The sequence below is a fragment of the Chenopodium album genome, chromosome 26 (genome assembly GCF_948465745.1).
Source record: "Chenopodium album chromosome 26, dcCheAlbu1.1, whole genome shotgun sequence".
Lineage (NCBI taxonomy): Eukaryota > Viridiplantae > Streptophyta > Magnoliopsida > Caryophyllales > Amaranthaceae > Chenopodium > Chenopodium album.
This window is the reverse complement of record NC_137859.1, coordinates 3,324,527-3,342,862: the sequence shown is the minus strand read 5'-3', so window position 1 is coordinate 3,342,862 and position 18,336 is coordinate 3,324,527. Positions and strand designations below refer to the sequence as shown.

General features: G+C 34.1%; 1 protein-coding gene and 1 pseudogene across 2 annotated transcripts; one reads left to right on the top strand and one right to left on the bottom strand.

Moving 5' to 3' along the window:
* Positions 1-6,283: 6,283 nt before the first annotated feature.
* LOC145616284 (sodium-dependent phosphate transport protein 1, chloroplastic-like) lies at positions 6,284-11,853 on the top strand. Of its 2 annotated transcripts, none has more exons than XR_014107623.1 (10): positions 6,284-6,783; positions 7,605-7,712; positions 7,975-8,130; positions 8,214-8,429; positions 8,555-8,764; positions 9,726-9,863; positions 10,113-10,214; positions 10,641-10,699; positions 10,851-10,935; positions 11,205-11,261. XR_014107623.1 is itself a non-coding variant. In XM_081670980.1 (10 exons), the coding sequence occupies exons 1-10, from the start codon at positions 6,391-6,393 to the stop codon at positions 11,300-11,302; spliced, it is 1,572 nt and encodes a 523-aa protein (XP_081527106.1). In that variant the 5' UTR covers positions 6,286-6,390; the 3' UTR covers positions 11,303-11,853. The 2 variants fall into 2 exon arrangements, 1 of the variants encoding a protein (XP_081527106.1); XM_081670980.1 differs by having other exon boundaries at positions 6,286-6,783; positions 10,634-10,699; positions 11,205-11,853.
* A 1,281-nt stretch (positions 11,854-13,134) lies between these two features.
* Positions 13,135-14,842, bottom strand: LOC145617806 (cytochrome P450 86A1 pseudogene; annotated as a pseudogene).
* Between the last annotated feature and the right edge of the window lie 3,494 nt (positions 14,843-18,336).

The window sequence follows — 18,336 nt, the reverse complement described above, 5'->3', positions numbered from 1 at the left end:
TACAATTCAATTTATCAACAATTCAAGTATTCAACAATATATCAAAACCAGTTAAACAAATCAGTATGTAATTAAACTAATTATCACTAATTTTAATAAAATTAATCATAAATAAAGATTTAAGAGGAGTAGAGGAATAAGAGGTCTCACAAACTCACGAAGAATGGAAGAACACGAAAAAAAAATAACAAAAAAAAAATAAAAACATAAAATGAGATTAACCATTAAATAAAGATTTAAGAATTAAGTGGAGTAGAGGAATAAGAGGTCTCACAAACTAACGAAGAACGGAAGAACTCGAAAAAAAATAACAAAAAAAAATAAAAACATAAAATGAGATTAACCATAAAATAAAGATTTAAGAATTAAGAGTAGAGGAATAAACGGTCTCACAAACTCACGAAGAAAGGAAGAACTCAGCTCGAAAAAGAATAACAAAAAAAAAAAAAAAAAAAACATAAAATGAGGGCAGCTGGATTTGAACCCAAGACCTTAGAAGGAGATTCAATGCTCAAACAATCACTCCCTTACCAATGTGCCAGGCTTTCACATTTGATTATTTATCTCACATAAATTTCTTTTAACCCTTTTATTTTTTCTTTTTTTTTTAAAAAAAAAAATTAAAACTTATAATTTTTTTCCGAAAAATATGTGGGTTCAATGAACCCCCCTAGATCCGCCCATGGTATCATGTGCATGATATGGTCGGAGTACTATTTTAAAACTTACTATAATACCAGTAATATTAAGGATTGGAAAAATGAATTAAGGAGTTATATACATCTACCTATAAAATGCATCATCTAGTATATGTATATTAGTACATTTTTTTTTTGAAGACATGCATTTTTTTTTTTGGAAATAGTTGTTTTTGTAAGAACTAATAAAAACAACTATTTCGGGCTTGTTCTGATTTACTGAACTAAGCTGCACTGAGCTGAACTGAGTTGCATAGAACTAAATTGAATTGAGCTGAAATGAATTGTTTATGAGAGAAGGAAATTAAGAACTGAACTGAACTGAACTTATTGGAGTTGAACTAAACTTAAGCTGAAGAGAACAGACTTGAATCGGCCAAAAAAAAAACAAAAAAAAAACCTCTAGAAAATAAAATTTAATTTGTTTTAGTTATTCGGAGTATATATAATGACAAACTTTGTGATTAAAATCTGCGAATTTAAACCTGACAGTAAAAATAAAACAAATTATTCTGTACTGTGTAAAATTGTTCAGTGATTATACTATCAAGATGCATCTGAGCCCTTAATCTCTTTGGAAATTGGAGTTTAATCTTAAATTAACCGTTGGAATAAATGAGTAAGTGCAGTGAATTAGTTTATAAAATTGTGATGCACACATGATAAAGACAGTATGTTACCGTAATTTAAGGATTATTCACAATTTCACATGATATAATCCTAAATTGCCTTGTTTTAATACAACTCCTAATAATTAATCAAGATTATGGCGGTAATGAAGCACATACGCACCGAGTAACTATGTATCACTCCGTAGCTAGTTATGTATATCTTCTGTTGCTCACTGATTTCTGGCATATATACTATATGTAATACTTCGTATATTGTACTCTAGCTCGATCAAAACCTATCTTAGCTAGGTATTAATGTATTATGAGAGTAATGTCATTAAATCGAGTTTCTAAACAATATAAGATCGGAATGGGAGAGATCAAGATCGAATGTCAAAGTTAACATGATACGGCATAGCATATATATCTGTTATACAAAGTATGTATTATTATTAGCTCGCCATAATGAGCATTTTTATTCAATTCGTTGTACGTTAATTAACCTTTATGAAGGTCTCATTCTTAATCATTCCATTATTACATGCTATTACCAAAGGCCAAAATGACCATATACATGACATCTACAACTTGCAATTTAGCATCCTAAAATAGTAAAAATGTCATCTTTATGCTCTTTAAGAATCTAGCTGTACCAAGAATACCAACTCATATTACACGGGCCGTACATAAATTTTACTTTCTTTGTTTTGTTTTTTAGAGGTCGGTCCGTAATCTTTACTTTTGATTTTTCTTTAATTAGCCCGTAAACTTTACACCCACTAATTTTCCTAATTAAAATCTAATTATTTAATTAATCAGATTTTATTTTACAGGAAGATAACTAAGTGGGCCACATGATGTCTGTATTCTGACTTAAAAATTACAATAATCCCTTTCTTTACGAATGGGCCAACTCCATAAATTTCTTTTGGGTCCAAATATATTTTTGGAGGCCTATGTGTCTCCCCCGTGCTTTAAACTATGCAAATATTTGGCACCACAAATAAAATAAAATAAATTAAATAAATAAATAAACAGCGAAAATTAATAATAATAATCAATAAAGATTTTGATATTGATAATGGCTCTCAATTATACGCATAATATTGTTTACTTTGTGTAAAAGTATTGAAGCACTAATTAAAAAGTTGCATGTGAGAAGGACGAAGGGTACTTGGGATTATCAATTAATATTAAGTGGAGTCCATGCTTAATTGAGAGGTTTTTAAAGATGTTGAGTTACTAAACTACTTGATAACTTTTGTGAGTATTCTCTTAACAAACTTATTTAGGCAAAAGTAAGCAATATAATGGTTTTGTATGAAGGTTGTACTTGAATATTTAACGCTTTTGTAATGATTCGGTCTAGAGACCTATATATCAAAGTTCAACTTATTGTAGGTTTTATTAATTTTTTGTGACCTGGATCATTTAGTTGTATGTGAACCCCATAAATTTCTAATCATATGATTGTATTTGAACCCATAAACTTCTTATCTACCCAATCGACCCATAAACTATTACGTTTAATCAAATGAAATCTTGAGTTATTAGTAAATAAATGTCCTAGCTAGTGACAAAAATCATGATCAATTTCGAATTAAGCCATCAGATGTGCCACATTTTTGAGCTAGGGCAATTCGAATGAGCCAAAGGCCAAAATGACCTAAACATAGGATAGCCACATTTTGGGATCAAATTAATTTGATTTGCGAAACACGCAGGCCAGGTGGCCCAGGTCTATTGGGCCAACTTAGATTTTTTTATGATTTATTTTTACGTGGTTCAAAAAGGAAATACAAAGATCTATGGGTTTGATTCCTCATATGCAGTCGTTGATGAAAGTTGCTTCGTTGATAGCGGGCAACCAGAAAATTATGATGGAAGTTGAAAAGGATAAATCTACACAGTACATTATTCATATTGTACAAATAATGGACTTCTCTGAAATTAACTTTAGGCAATGGATGAGTGATCAGAAACACATATTCATTCAAGTTATAATATAAAGTTTGCGGGACATATATTGTCTACATTTCTGCCCTATTGATTGATTTGCCACATGCTTGTCTAACCCTTCAATAATGTTCATTTCTCATGTATTGTTAATTTTTTTATACACTTATGGTACATATTATTGCCAAAGCAATGTTATCTACGAGTACTTATATTTGATTGTGACGGTTCCTGTTGGTTAAAAGAAAGCACATGAAATAAATTCTTCCTACTTCTTCATAGAAAGTTCTATAATTTAATGCAGTTGCGTTTATTTATTTAATTATTTTTTGATGTTCCACCCAGTTCACACTTTGGGCTAATCCGGATTCGAGATCAGTTTTGGGTGGTTAGGTTTCAATCCTCTCCAAATTATTGTTGCGGGGGATCGAACATAGATCCTCCCTACCAAATATAGTCCCAATCACCACTACACCAACCTCCAATTGGTAGTTGTGTTTATTAATGTATACTAGTAATACTCGTACAACAAATGACCCCTATCCTTGATAAATGAGTCACATCTAATAATACATATCCTTGAGTCATTTTAAATAAGATTGAAAGTGGCCTTTCAAGAATCAAGATCTACTAGCTAGGGCCATCTTCTTCTTAATTTATAGCTCCATTAACAATAATGCAATGATTTTGAGCATTATCTAATAATATTATAAGTCTAAGATAGGCTTTGTAGCTAATACAGGACTGCAAATAGTTGTACAGTAACACAATCAGAAATAACAACTAAAATTTCGAAAGCCCGTTACTTTGAATCATTGGTACGCCGTATATGTTTCAGGTTCATGAAACATTATTAGCTCATCTTTCTAATCTCCACGTAACCAAATTATAAATTCTTATAAGAGATGATCTCAAGAGCTGATCGAAGCTCTAAATGATTTCTAAATTCTTGTACTCGATTACTCGTATTAATCATTTAACCACGAGTCCACGACAACTACAAGAAATGCATTGATCATCAAACAATTTATTTTTTTTGGTGCAAAAGTGGGAAAACCCCAAAAAAGAAAATACAACCTAACAAACAAACCGGGGTGAGGTAACCCCAACTATGTCCTCCCAGAGAAGATTTTTTATTTCGATTGGAGGAGCATCGAAATAAACTATCCTCTCCTCAAGAACCACTCCTAGATTAGCCAAACGATCGGCTACTTTATTTCCCTCCCTAAAACAATGATTAACTACTACATTACTAAAAGACTTAAAAAGATTACGACAATTGTTCAAGATGTGATAACACTCGCCTCCTTGATAAAGTGCATTCGAAAGAGCTTCAATACATGCTTGGTTGTCCATTTGAACCACTAGCCTCTCAATGCCTTGATCAATAGCCATCTGCAGTCCTGTTTCCAAAGCTAGCAGCTCTGCTCTGTAGGAGTTACAGACACCAAACTTAGTTGAAAATCCCTGCACAAACCTGCCAGTAGCTTCACGCAGAACACCTCCTCCTCCTGCCTGCCCTGGTGCTCCTTTAGCAGCTCCATCAGTGTTAAGAGCAGCCCAGTTTGCAGGAGGTGCCTTCCATTTGACAAAGATCTCATGTCTGATCTTCCTTCCCAGAATATTACCTTGAATCGGGTCTGCACTAAGAGCATTCCAGGTCTCTTCTACTTTTGCTGTGATAAAAGCCCCTGTGTCAAGTGGAATGTCATCATTTCTTCCAAATGCACCTGCATTCCTCCACCTCCAAATCCACCAAAGAGTGGTAGCAAAGCAAGTTGGCCATTTGTCTAAGAAGGTTGACTCTACTGCTTCCATGTTGCGTGTGAACCACTCACTGAAATTGCCAGAGAAGAAATTAGGCAGGAGAGCAGAACAGCCCACTTTCAACCAAATCTGTCGAGTTACAGGGCAATCTCTCAGCAAGTGAATCACGGTTTCATCAGCATTGGTGGAGCAACCAGTGCACCTAGGGTCATCAGCAATCTGTCTCTTGAATCTGTTAGCGTTGCACAAGATCCTATCATGAAGACAAAGCCAGAGAAAGCATCGAATCCTCTGCTGCACAATCGTAATGCATAAAAGTATAAAAACCCAAAGGAAATTAACTGATTGTTAGATTTGTTTCTTAGCTTTCCTCAGCACATAAGCCCAATGGCCAATATCTACTTTTGGATCTGTTTACACTTTACAGTTGATACTAGATGGAAGAAATGTGGGTTTTGGCCCAACTCCAACTTTGTTTATTCTCTATATGAATTTCACAATTATTTATTTATTTATTATTATTATTATTTTTTTTTTAAAGAAACCATAAGGACCCAAATTACAAATAATAAGATATAAATTTGAATTTACAACATAATATACATAAGACGATTAAATCCTCAATCTGGATAAATAACCAAGATCTCGATGGTTACACGATTATTAATTTGCATAAATATGGTGATCATAAGTTCATTAAACTAGTTGTAACAAAGATTTATATTATGCACAAACTTTGTATACTATACGCATTGCATATATGTTATGTCTGAACCATACATTTGTTTTTGTAGTTAAGTTAATCATATAAATACTATTTATTTTTTTATTTTTTTTATTATTAAAACAAGCATATGAATACTATTAGTTCATAATTTTATTTTATAAATTTTTTTATAAAGAAATTATCATATTCCAAAACTAAATGTTCAGGATTTAAGCTATATGTCCATTTGAGAACACAAATCTTGGATAAAGTTTTCATAGATAGCTCACAAATAGCACAATATTCATTAATCATTAGATTATTAACATAATTTCCCCAATATTAACCCCTTTTAAATCACTAAAAAAAATTGCGTACACGTCATTACCCGCGCTTGGTGAAGCAAAATTCCGTTAATGAATAGCACTTCTACAAATAACGACTAGCCTCGCAATTTCCACCATCTAATCTATTCTCTATTCCACGTGTCATAACGATAACCGGTTAACAAATAAAATATCAGCTCAAAATAAGATCTTCCAGATAAAACCCAAATAAAGTAAATAAAAATTAAATAAAAAAATATTTAAAAAAAGGGAAAAATTCCTCTTCACTGAAGAATTTGTACTAGTGGGAGTTTCCGGCGCTTCCGATGAACGCCGAAACGTTTCTCATCACAAATTCACTTTCTCTCTCCTCTTCCTTAACTTCTCCGAAGCTTCCAGAATCTTTATGTCGCCGTCGATTTTCTTTCCGGTTACTCTGGTCGGAGATTCACCGGCATCCGTCGAGTTTCCGGCGGGATTCAGTGACTGCAGAATTGCGAAACGTTTCGGGGAAAAGGAGAAGTTTCGGGAAAGTTTGGGCTGACGTAAAACCTAAGCCATTTGAGGTGTCCGCTGACTCGGTTTCTACTGAGTCAGTGAAGTTCCGTGACGCGTTAAACGATGTCGTTTTGGAGGAGAAATGGTGGGAGCAGTTTCCTAAACGGTGGACTATTGTGATTTTGTGTTTCTCCGCTTTTCTTCTTTGTAATATGGATCGAGTAAGCTCTACTGATTTTTTAATTTTATTTTTCTGCTATTTTTTCGATTTATTACTATTAATTTCCTTAATTTTACTGTTTAATTTTGATTATTATAATACTCCACTGTTAATTTCATGTTGTTAAACTTGGTAGACATGTAGCAAATGTATGATTAGGTGTTTGCGCGTTGGATTTCATTGTTCGAATAGATTATAGAATTACACTATCAGTGACAATTAATTTTGGATGGACGGATTATAATATAGTTTAAGTTTAACTGACTTGACATGATTAGCAGTTTAGCAATTAGCCATTTTTAGTATAGTAACAAGAATTACAACTAACAACCAACTAATTGCACTTTATTTGCTAGTATTTTCCCTCCATTAAGATGTGTTTATACTTTATGGATAAGAATTCTTTAAAATACTTAGGCGGTCCAGTTAGTATAGAGTAATTGGAGAGGGTTGATATTAGAACTTATTAGACTCAATGTTCTGTGTATCTTTAAACTTCTTGCGTTGGGACTATTGAGTCATATTGGGTCGTAATTGAATTGTTAATGATGGTTGATATGGCCTTAGAGTTGATGTGTTATAAAACTGAATATGAAAGGGGAGGGAGATTTAGCTTTTCAATGGCTTGCTTCAATTCAAAGTATGGCGGTTGTTTGTAGGTTACCTAGCACATGTACATTTCCATTGCTTAAGCAAGATTTATTTATGATATAACGAAACAATGAAAAAAATGATACTCCATAATTCATAAGCTTGTAATGTGCATTCAACTGCAATGATCTATGCTAGGGTGAGTAACTTTAAACAGATGTTGATTGGCAGGTAAATATGAGCATTGCTATTCTTCCAATGTCAGCTGAATATGGCTGGAATCCAACCACCGTTGGTTTGATACAGTCTTCTTTTTTCTGGGGCTATCTTCTTACACAGGTGACATTTCCTATCCTCCGAATTTTTGGTGTTTTGTGTTTGTTTCTTGTTTTCTCTTTGTCTTGTGTCCATTGTATCTCCTAGGCTATTCGAGTTAACCTGCCTTTATCTTATATGCTACTATATTTATCTCAGGCATCTTTTTAGATTAGCATGAGAAAACTAATTGCTGTGGTTATGATTTATGGACAATTGGACATGTGATAGTTTTTGCTTTGTTTGGGTTAAAGTTAAATATGCTAAGTGGTCACTTAATGTACAGATAGCAGGGGGTATATGGGCAGATACTCTAGGTGGCAAAGCTGTACTTGGGTTTGCTGTAGTTTGGTGGTCTATTGCTACTGCTCTTACTCCTGTTGCTGCGAAGCTTGGATTGCCATTCTTACTAGTCACTCGTGCTTTCATGGGCATTGGCGAGGTTGGTACTTTTTATTTTTGTAGATTATTGATGTCCAAATAATATAACATAGTTTAAGTTCTGTTTTCTCTGTAATTCTCCAGGGTGTTGCCATGCCAGCCATGAACAATATGCTCTCAAAATGGGTTCCCGTGTCAGAGAGAAGTAGATCATTGGCATTGGTGTATAGTGGAATGTACCTTGGATCTGTAACAGGCTTGGCATTTTCACCGTATTTAATACATACTTATGGTTGGCCTTCAGTTTTTTACTCCTTTGGTTCTTTAGGAACTGTATGGTTTGCAGTGTGGCTGAGTAAGGTAATTTTTTATATTTTATTGCAATTTCCCTTATCATGGATTTCAGCCTCTATATATTTGCTTATTAATATTCTCAACTTGTGTCCTTTTCTATTATCTCTTTGCGCTGGGCAATAAACACATAGGCAAGTAACTCGCCACTTGAAGATCCTTCATTGCGGCCTGCAGAGAAAAAGTTGATTCTCAGCAGCAGCTTATCCAAAGAGCCAATTAAGAGCATTCCATGGAAGTTAATTTTGTCAAAAGCACCAGTTTGGGCTCTGATAGTGTCGCATTTCTGTCATAATTGGGGAACATTTATCATACTTACGTGGATGCCAACATATTATCACCAGGTGGGACTTCAATATTCTAGCATAAATTTGCTATACATGTTGCTTTATTCCCAGCTTGATGTGGGCAATAACCTGTCTACAAACTGCAGCCCAAATTTGTAAATACAAAGTACTAAGTATTATCTATGAACTAACGTAAAAGATTCTGGAGTTCTGGACACTTGGTCCTCGTCATTTGACTTTTTACACATGTTCAGAAGTGTGATTAATGATTTGTCCCTAGCCAGTAGCGTCTAGCAAGTTGAGTAGAGATATTTGGTGCAAAGTTAAACAATTGGATGAAATCATCTTGTTGAACATAGTGAGCAGTAAATGTACTCTTATGAGACCCATGGACATCTTTCTTCTATTACTACCTGCTAGTGACTAGTGAGTAACCAAAGTGAACTTTAATACTTATATTTGTCTAAGGATTGATCACCCTATGGTCCTATGATGCTTATTCTGAGAAAGCTATGCGACTTAAAAGTGATAATTGAATGAAGCCAGCAACACCATGTATGCATGCACTCCTACCCCTTTGCTCTCATATGATAATCTATCATAACTGGCAATACTTCAGTTAAGACTTAAGATTAACAATTACTTATTAGTGAGACGGCCTATAGAATATGTGCAGTGCTACCAATAGACAAGAGTCGTCTGCTCTTAAAGAGGTCCTTTCATTTGTTTTATGGTCCCCCCCCCCCCCCTCCTCCCCCCTCCTGTTCTTACTTGTACGTATTACCTGTATCTCTTAATCTTCAGTTCAATTCTTGAACCAGAAAGACTGTTGTATTTGATATATATATGTTTATTAGAGTGACATCCTTTTGTGCTAGCATGGTTGACCTCTCTTATAATTGATGTGATTTAGTTGTTCTTCTAAATTATTTAATTTGAGCATCAAATCATAAGAAATATACTTGAATCATGACTACTTCTTTTTCTTTTTCCTCCTTTGTACTATGCTGCTCAACAGGTGTTGAAATTTAATCTTTCAGATTCTGGTTTGTTATGTGTTGTGCCTTGGCTTACAATGGCAATATCTGCAAATTTCGGTGGTTGGATTGCAGATACTCTTGTGAGCAAAGGTTATTCTGTGACAACAGTTCGAAAGGTAATGTAATTTTTGTGCCTATAATCTTCATAACTCTAACCACTGGTTGATTAAATTCCTTCTAGTTTACTGCGTTTGAATTTGAAGTCCTCTGTTTGTTACAGTATTCTGTGGCAAGCATGTTTATGCTGGCTGTGTATCTTTGATACAGCTAATGGATCTCTTGATCATAAAAGTTTGTGCCGATATTCAATGACAGTAACAAAGTAAAATTGTTTTGTTAACAATACTTGTCTACTCTTTTTGCAGATTATGCAAACTGTTGGTTTTCTTGGACCTGCTTTTTTTCTAACTCAATTGAGCCATGTTGATTCACCTGCAATGGCTGTTCTTTGCATGTCCTGCAGCCAGGTTTGTAATTTTTCCTTTTCATGAGATTGTGAAGGCAGTGCAGACACTGCTAGCGTAGGCCTGGTATTAATCAACAGTTTGCATATTACCCATGAGCACCTTTATCATGTTTTGGTTTGCTGAAGTAAACCTTGTGATATTCTTCGGAAACAAAATCATCTGCACATAATTTCAGGATCTTTTAGTATGACCTTGTTCACTTATATATACCTACAAACTAATTGTTATATATGACAAACCAAATCCTATCGTGTACAAGTTCATTGGTCTAGCCAGAGAATTTCTTTTTAAATTAGATAGGGGAAAAAAAAAATAAAAATTCTAGTTACTCATTGAAATTGTTTGCATTGTTAAATCATGCATGATTCTAGTAATGATCCTAACGACCATTTGTTTCTTATGTTGTCTGTCATAACTAGGGAACAGATGCGTTCTCACAATCTGGCCTATATTCAAATCATCAAGACATAGCCCCTCGGTATTCTGTGAGTATTTGTAACTTAGTCCCCCCACCGCCAATGTTTATAATAGGCTTCATAAGTCGTAATTACACTGAATTTGCAGTAGGTAAAAACTTTTTCTTATTCTATAATGATGGAATTGTTCCCTAAATCCTTTCTTATGAACTGTCCTCAGGGGATCTTGTTAGGCCTTTCAAACACTGCAGGAGTGCTGGCGGGTGTCCTGGGAACAGCAGCCACTGGCTATATTTTGCAACATGGTTTGTTCTCATACCCTATATTTTAGGTTTTGTCATAATGTGATCAAAATCAATGATATAATAGCATGTTGTAGTGAGCTTTGGCTAATCTAGCGTGGGACTGGTAACCAAAATTCCTCTTTGCATCATAAAGTGATACTGCCATTGATATAACTGTAAATACCTTAACTTTGTTGAGGTTGAAACTGCTGTATGAGACATGCATAAAAAAAACCAGCATTATCTGATGTTGTGCAGCTTTCTGATGATTTTTTAATTATTACTCTCAGGTTCTTGGGATAATGTATTCGAGGTTTCAGTTGGGCTGTATTTGGTTGGAACTGTGGTCTGGAACCTCTTTTCGACAGGTGAAAAGATCTTGGATTAACCCTTTTTAACTAAATCTTACTTCTGGAAGGCCATATTGTTTGAAGGAAATGCTAGTCCAAGATACTCAGAAAAGAAAGTTCATCATAATATAATGAGAAATCGAGGTTGCTCGTTATTTGGCCTTCTTTTATGGCTCCAAAAGCTAATGGATGTGTGGTCGTCTGATCAACATGAAGCTGAAATGCTGAATGCTGCTTTGAATTAGTACAATGAGAAGATCTGATTCATTACACTAGCAGCTCCCTCGAAGGTCTGTCACTAGCCTAATCACTTTTACAGAATATGTTCTATACAATTTGCAGATGTTCTATTGACACGGCTACTTGTAAGTTAGAGTAAACCTTAGATTCATTAATGGCAGAAATCATACAGGCACGGTGGTTGTTGTTGTATTTTTTTTTTTTTTTTTTTTTTTGACATCTACTGGCGCGGTGGTTGTTATTGCTGTAAATAACAAAAGAACTAGAATCTATTTTGTGTACTCCCTGTCTATACTTAGTTGTTACATTGTCCCCTCTTTTATAATCAAAAAATTGCCATGATTTCATACTGTATACTTCTTAAGAATTATATATACGAAGTATACAAAGAAATATGTATACAAAAATCAGCCAATTGAATAGGTCAAGTCTTGTTTCTAATTCTCAAATCCTAGCTTCGCCCCTACATATACGTAATTTCCTTTTGAAGCGTGATGACATTGAAGTCAATAGTGCGGTTAGATAATTCAAATTTGGGGGTTTTGCTTTTTTGGGAGTGGCTTTTCATTAAACACAAGACTAAATTATATTCCATGGAAAAATGATGCATGGAAAAATAGGCTGGAAATTAAGCTAATGCTATTGCCCTATTGGTTGGGGCATAAGATATGGCTTCTGAAGTTGGACTTGTTTTATCAACCCCAGTCTACAAGTCAGCAACTAATTTTTCCACTACCAAGAAATCAACTTTCAGTGTGTTTATGAAGCTGTTAGTTAGGTGCTTTATTAGTTGCGAAAATTTGATAACTCCAAACTAAATTATTCTTTCTGCTGGTTGGACTAATGAAGTTATGCAGTTGCATAAAAAATTATGCCAAATTATATGGGTGAAGTTGTCCATTGACTTAAACTATGCCTGATTATCATGTTAATTAATGTTACTTTCTGAATTTGCTAACTTCTTTTATTTTTTCAACCTCTCATAATATGGGATTTTCACCTCATATTAGTCATATATCATGTAACTAAGCATATAGTTGTCCTTCCCCAGCTCTAGCCGAGATACCTCATCTTTGTTGGGCATTGATGCACCCTGAAATACCCGTTTGACACGTACTAGTCATTTGAAGTATCGCCATAAACGAACCATTTAAAAACTTGGAAATATTACAAAACTTTGAAAATAGTATCGCACACTTATTTTCGTAAAAATAGTATGCCAAATAAGTGTGCTTTTTTTTTTTTCCCCCTTATAAATTTTTTTTATTTATGCTTTCACAAATACTCTATGTCGTTATACATTTAAAATACGGTATAAATTTCCAGAAGAAAACAAGAGCAAGCTTAAACTATACTTTTATTTACTTTGTATCCAGAGCATCCGAACTCATTTAGAGGGGACATTGTACAAGTAAATGTATATCAGTACAAAGTTGTATTACATACGAAATCCACAAAATATATGCCTTCAACAGCAAATTTTTAGATACAAATGAATCTCATTTTAAGAACTTCAATTCAATAGAATAGTAACAACAATATTACAAATCAAAATACTGTAGTATTAAACATACACAAATGTAAATAGTAAAATCAAAATGCAAATTTTATGAGTATAATGATAAAATGAAACTTCTTTGAACACTTGAAAAGACGAAAATGCCCCCAATCTCGCTATGCACAAGTAGCAATAATGCCACCCGCACCACCCTTGAGCTCTCTAGGCTCAACATAAACCTTGAGTCCATGTTTCATGAACAAAGTCAAGGACATCTTTTGCTCGACACGATGACCGGGAACCGGCTGTAGCCGGTACCGGAGCAGCACAGCAGAAGCCACAGATTTCATTTGTAAGTAAGCCAACTCTTTCCCTAAACAAGTCCTAGGCCCTGCATTAAACGCCACAAACTTATAACCATCCTTAGGTGGTTCAAACCGGTATCCTAAACCGGATACCGGCTCACTTAACCACCTTTCGGGTCTGAACTCCATGCAATCCTCTCCCCATATAGTCTTCATCCTTCCTACGGAGTAAATCGAGTACGTCACCGTGGACCCCGCAGGAACAATAGTCCCATCGGGCAATACGTCGTCGTTTACAACGTACTTGAAATCCTCCGGTACAGAAGGGTATAATCGTAAAGTCTCAGCTAACGCTGCTTTTAGATAAACAAGTTTATCAGCCTCATCAAACTCTAGTGGTTCTTGGACCCACTTAGCCGGATCATCGCCACGTGTCTGCCTCAACACCGTCGATATTTCGTCGATGATCTTTGCTTCAACCTCAGGGTGATTCATCACTAACCAGAAAAACCAACTCAAGGCCACTGATGACGTGTCACGTCCAGCTAGGACAAAGTTCAAAGCGATGCGTTTAAGCACATCATCAGCAAAAACGTTACCGTTTTGATCTCTCTTATTCATAAACCTTGATAGTAAATCATCAGATGGGTTCTCTTTTCTTGCATTAAGTGCACCAGACATATAATTTTCCACAACTTGTAAACTTTTTTGTAACCTTTTTTCAGCTCCAACTTGAAATACCTTTTTTAACCTCCATAGAAAACCAGGGTATAGTAGCCTCTGGAGGGTAGACTCGGTAGCGGAGTCGAAAGCCGAGGCAAACGGGTTATCGGGTAGACCCGGTGACAAAGTCATCGGGTCTTTCCCAAAAGTCAACCCACAAATATTATCAAAAGTTAGCCTAAGAAGTAAGTCTTGTAAATCAATCGGTTTTTTTTCATCTTCAGCTGTTTCAAGAATCTTCCAGAGCCGGGTTCGGATAGTCCGGTTAACCCAACGGTTCATGGCTTGACGTAGGGTTCTTGTAGTAAACTCAAGAGCAGCAGTTTTACGTTGTAAAAGCCAAGTTTCACCATCACTGTTAAAAATACCTTGGCCTAGTAAATCATGAAAAGCTGCTTGCCATTGTGGGCCCTTAGGGTAATTATCGAACCGGGTTCGGAGGATGTGCTCAATATTTTTTGGATGACACGTGACCGTGTAGAACCCTTGCTTGTATGCCAAGAAAGGTATGGCTATGGTACATGTTTGGTACGTGGCGGCCCCACTAGTCCGCCGGAGGTTACTAGCAATCCAATCATGGAGTCGATTTCTATTCTTGAACAGATATGGGAGACTTCCGACCAGAGGCCACAGGTTTGGACCACTACTTAAATGTCGACACAGCTGAGAGAACCATAACATGTAAACCGATAATATGGCTACCATGCCCAAAAAGATTTGCATTTGCATGGTTTCCATTTTTATGATATGTATGTATATGTGGTGCTAATTGTTATGGTTTTTATTTTATTTTTGGGTTTAAGAAAAGAGGGTATGATAGAAGAAGAGTTGATTTGATGAAGTAATGGGTTTGAGGAGAGTGAGAGAAATGGGGAGTTATAATATATAGATGAGGTAAGCGGTAAACCAAAAGGTGATAAATTTGGTAAAAGGAGTTTAGTAAAAGTTGTTGAGAATTTGTTTTTGTTTAATTTTGGGGGTTTAGGGTTAGTCACCAGGGCACTACATATTTGCACATGTGTGAGGATATTTCATAAGCGTTTTTTGGCTTTTGCTACTCGTGTAAGGAAAAGACAAGTGCTCAAAGAAGTGGGAAGTGTAAGTTAGATTAGCAATGACGATGGTAATGAACTTGCTTTTGGGTGATTAATTATAATTTTGAAAATATGTAACATAGATTATTATCATCATTATTATTATTAATAGTTGGTTTTTGATCATACCTTAATCCTCATACGAGTAATATACGAAGTATAATTTTTGCGGGCTAAGGTAAGGGTACTCCTTCCTTCAAGTACTCTTATATAGTAATATAGTATGATTCGAACCTAGTGATTCAAGTCATAATTAGTACGGTATATACTCCAAAATAGATTTTTTTTTTTTTTTTTTGACAAGCTCCAAAATAGATAATTGGTATGAAGTAAAATAAGTATTGCAATATTTAAAAAAAAAAAAAAAAGGTAAATTAAAACAAGCTCCACATACTAAACCAAAGAAATGACCAAAAAAAAAAAGGGACTATATTACATTTTAAAATGCGAAATGGATATGATAATAAATAAAGCCAAAAAAAAAAAAAAAAAAAAAAAAAAGCATAAAGCAAATTAATTAATCCTTAACTCATCACTCAATCAACCCCAGCCACGGCCCCTTCCCCTGCTCCTCCCTAAAAAAGTTATTAATTCCAGTAAAAGCCAGCTCAATGCAATAATCCACGGTCCAAAAATCATGGATTAACAAAATAAGCTCCATCAAATTAAGTACAGCGATCATAATTCAATCGTCAAGCAATGCATTATTTCAACGTATTGAAAGGTAAGGAAGTCTCCAACGTAATCAAGACGGTGATGATATTCATAAAATGTTGAGCAAAACAAATAGTGATACAGGTGCGATTTAATTTTAATACAAATAGATAAATTCGATTGTTGTATAACATTATTAACATCGTTAGTTAGTTGATGACAAAGTTGACAATATCGTTCAATTAATTCAATTTTATCGTAAATTCAAAGTACTGGAAAAATTATTAAAAAGGATAATGTTTACTACGTACTCATATAGTTATAGTATAATTATTCTTATTCTCTTCTAGACACTATTTAAATTAATTCTACCTAGGATTTATATAGATTATTTACTGGCACAGTGGCACTATAGTCAGCTACATGCAACTAACTATTAATGAAAAAGATCTTATTTTTCTTGGTTAGTTTACGCAAACCATTGTTTATAAATTAAATAATTTTATCTATTTCCTGTTGTGTACCAATGACTACCAAGTAGCAGGTTCATACTAACACACACTATAATCCTAATACAGTAATATTATACAAAGTACGTAGTATTTTATAATATATATTTTATAATATACGTGAATCGATCGACTTGGAATAATATTAATTATCATATGATATTAGATGTTGGTGTCCTTGGTGATACGGCTACTAATAATTGGTTATTTTTTATTTTAAAATGTGAGAAATTATACCAAGTAGTTAGAGATGGTGTAACCATGCTAGGAAAATAAGGTTGATAAAAAGCAAGGAAAAACAATTTTTCTACAAAAGAAAAAATAAAAAGGGAGAGAATAAATAAAAATGGTAATGGGTATTTTTGACCCATTTGAGAAATCAGTTGTTGAGAGTAGAAAAATGATAATTAAATGCAAGTAAGTTTGAACTAACAAGTTATGCTTTCTATTTTTAATTAGAGGAATTGTCCCACCAAATAAAAGTTAGTAAGACCATATAATAAACTTATTGGCTTATTACTTATTAGCTGTTGCCGCCTGTTGGTATTGTATAAATCTAGCTCGCTACTCGTAAAGTCGTAAGCTTATTATTAATTATCAACTGAAGATCAACAGCTTCTTAGCTAACTTTGTACTCTTAGTATAACGCATTACATTACTAACAAAATAGTTTCTATATCTTTTAGTAGTTTCTAGAATAATAGTGTCCATAAGACAAACATAATATCATATCATTTAATTTGCTTATGTACGTATGGGTGTAACGTAGAATTGTATTTAGTCCGTTTACCCCCTCTCGTTTAATTGGTTAATAGAAACAAAGTGAAAAGGAAACAGAAAAGAGGAGAGAAATGAATCATGTAACTATTACCTTTTTATTTATTTGGCTTAACTATGGAAAGAAATTCATTTATATTTGAGGAAGTTAAGGTATTTGTTACTTTAGATTTTAGAGTGGTAACAATTGGGTACCGGTGGAATTCCTTACCTTTAGGTAAAGATAATTGTTACCAAATCTCTTAACCAAACATTTGATAATGGAAATGGTTTAACCAAATTCGTTTCCAACCTAAAAAATACATTAACCAAACATGCTCTTAGAGTAAGTAAAATCGTTAATTGTGTTATTCTTTGATTTTGTTGTATCAATTAATTTCGAGTAGAAGGGTAATTTATTAATGTTATAACTACACGAATCAAGTCCCGTCTCGTATGGAGTATTGATCAAAACCTAAAACTTGATAGTCATATTTCATAACACCAATATAATTAACAATCTATAGAATAATAATACCTTTTAAAACTAAACCTAAAAATTCAAAAGATTCCTTGAACTAACAACTTCATGATTTATGACCTAGTTATTAATTGTAAAGGTTTACTTTTGCTTAAAAAAGCGTAGCTCCCATTATGTTTTAGTACCTTTTGTGGTATTGGCACCCAACAATATCTACCCCCATTGAAGATCATACATTAGGGATTAATGTTTCAAATGTGAAGTTATTCTCGATTAGAGTCACGACAATTACTTTGTTGCATTTACCTGTTTGATCATTGACAATATTACACTATCTGATACGAGTAGTTGCAAATAGATGCTTCTAAAAAAGTAAAGATATTCGATAAAATCTTCTGCACCAAGAACCTAAAAATTAAATAAAATGGTAACAAAAACTTTTTGGTTACCCAATTGTTAAAATATTGATCCAGACTAGGTCGAAAAGTCGAAGAACTAGCCAATCGCTCTATCCTTCTATCTTGCTACTAGTCTATTATGGAGTACTACTTTATACAACACTTTTATGTGTTACATACAAAGTACTCCGTAGTTTGATAAGTTTTGTTAAAAAAAAAAAAAGTGTTACTCCTACTTGGATAAGTTTTGTTATACAATTATACAAGAAATAGGAAAATAAAAGTAAAAGTGTTAGTTTGATAAAATTGTTACTTGGGCCTTGAGACGAAATAACTAAACTCTAAGCCCAATAAATCGTACAACAAAAAACAATCCAAATCAAAATAATCAACTAAATTACACATACACCCCTC

Excerpts from the sequence above, each read along its gene's own strand:
- LOC145616284 (XM_081670980.1), top strand. The coding sequence starts at position 6,391 with ATGAACGCCGAAACGTTTCTCATCACAAATTCACTTTCTCTCTCCTCT. Across the intron at positions 10,215-10,633 it reads TTTGCATGTCCTGCAGCCAG|GGAACAGATGCGTTCTCACA; the intron begins GTTTGTAATTTT and ends TGTCATAACTAG. Across the intron at positions 10,936-11,204 it reads TGGCTATATTTTGCAACATG|GTTCTTGGGATAATGTATTC; the intron begins GTTTGTTCTCAT and ends TATTACTCTCAG.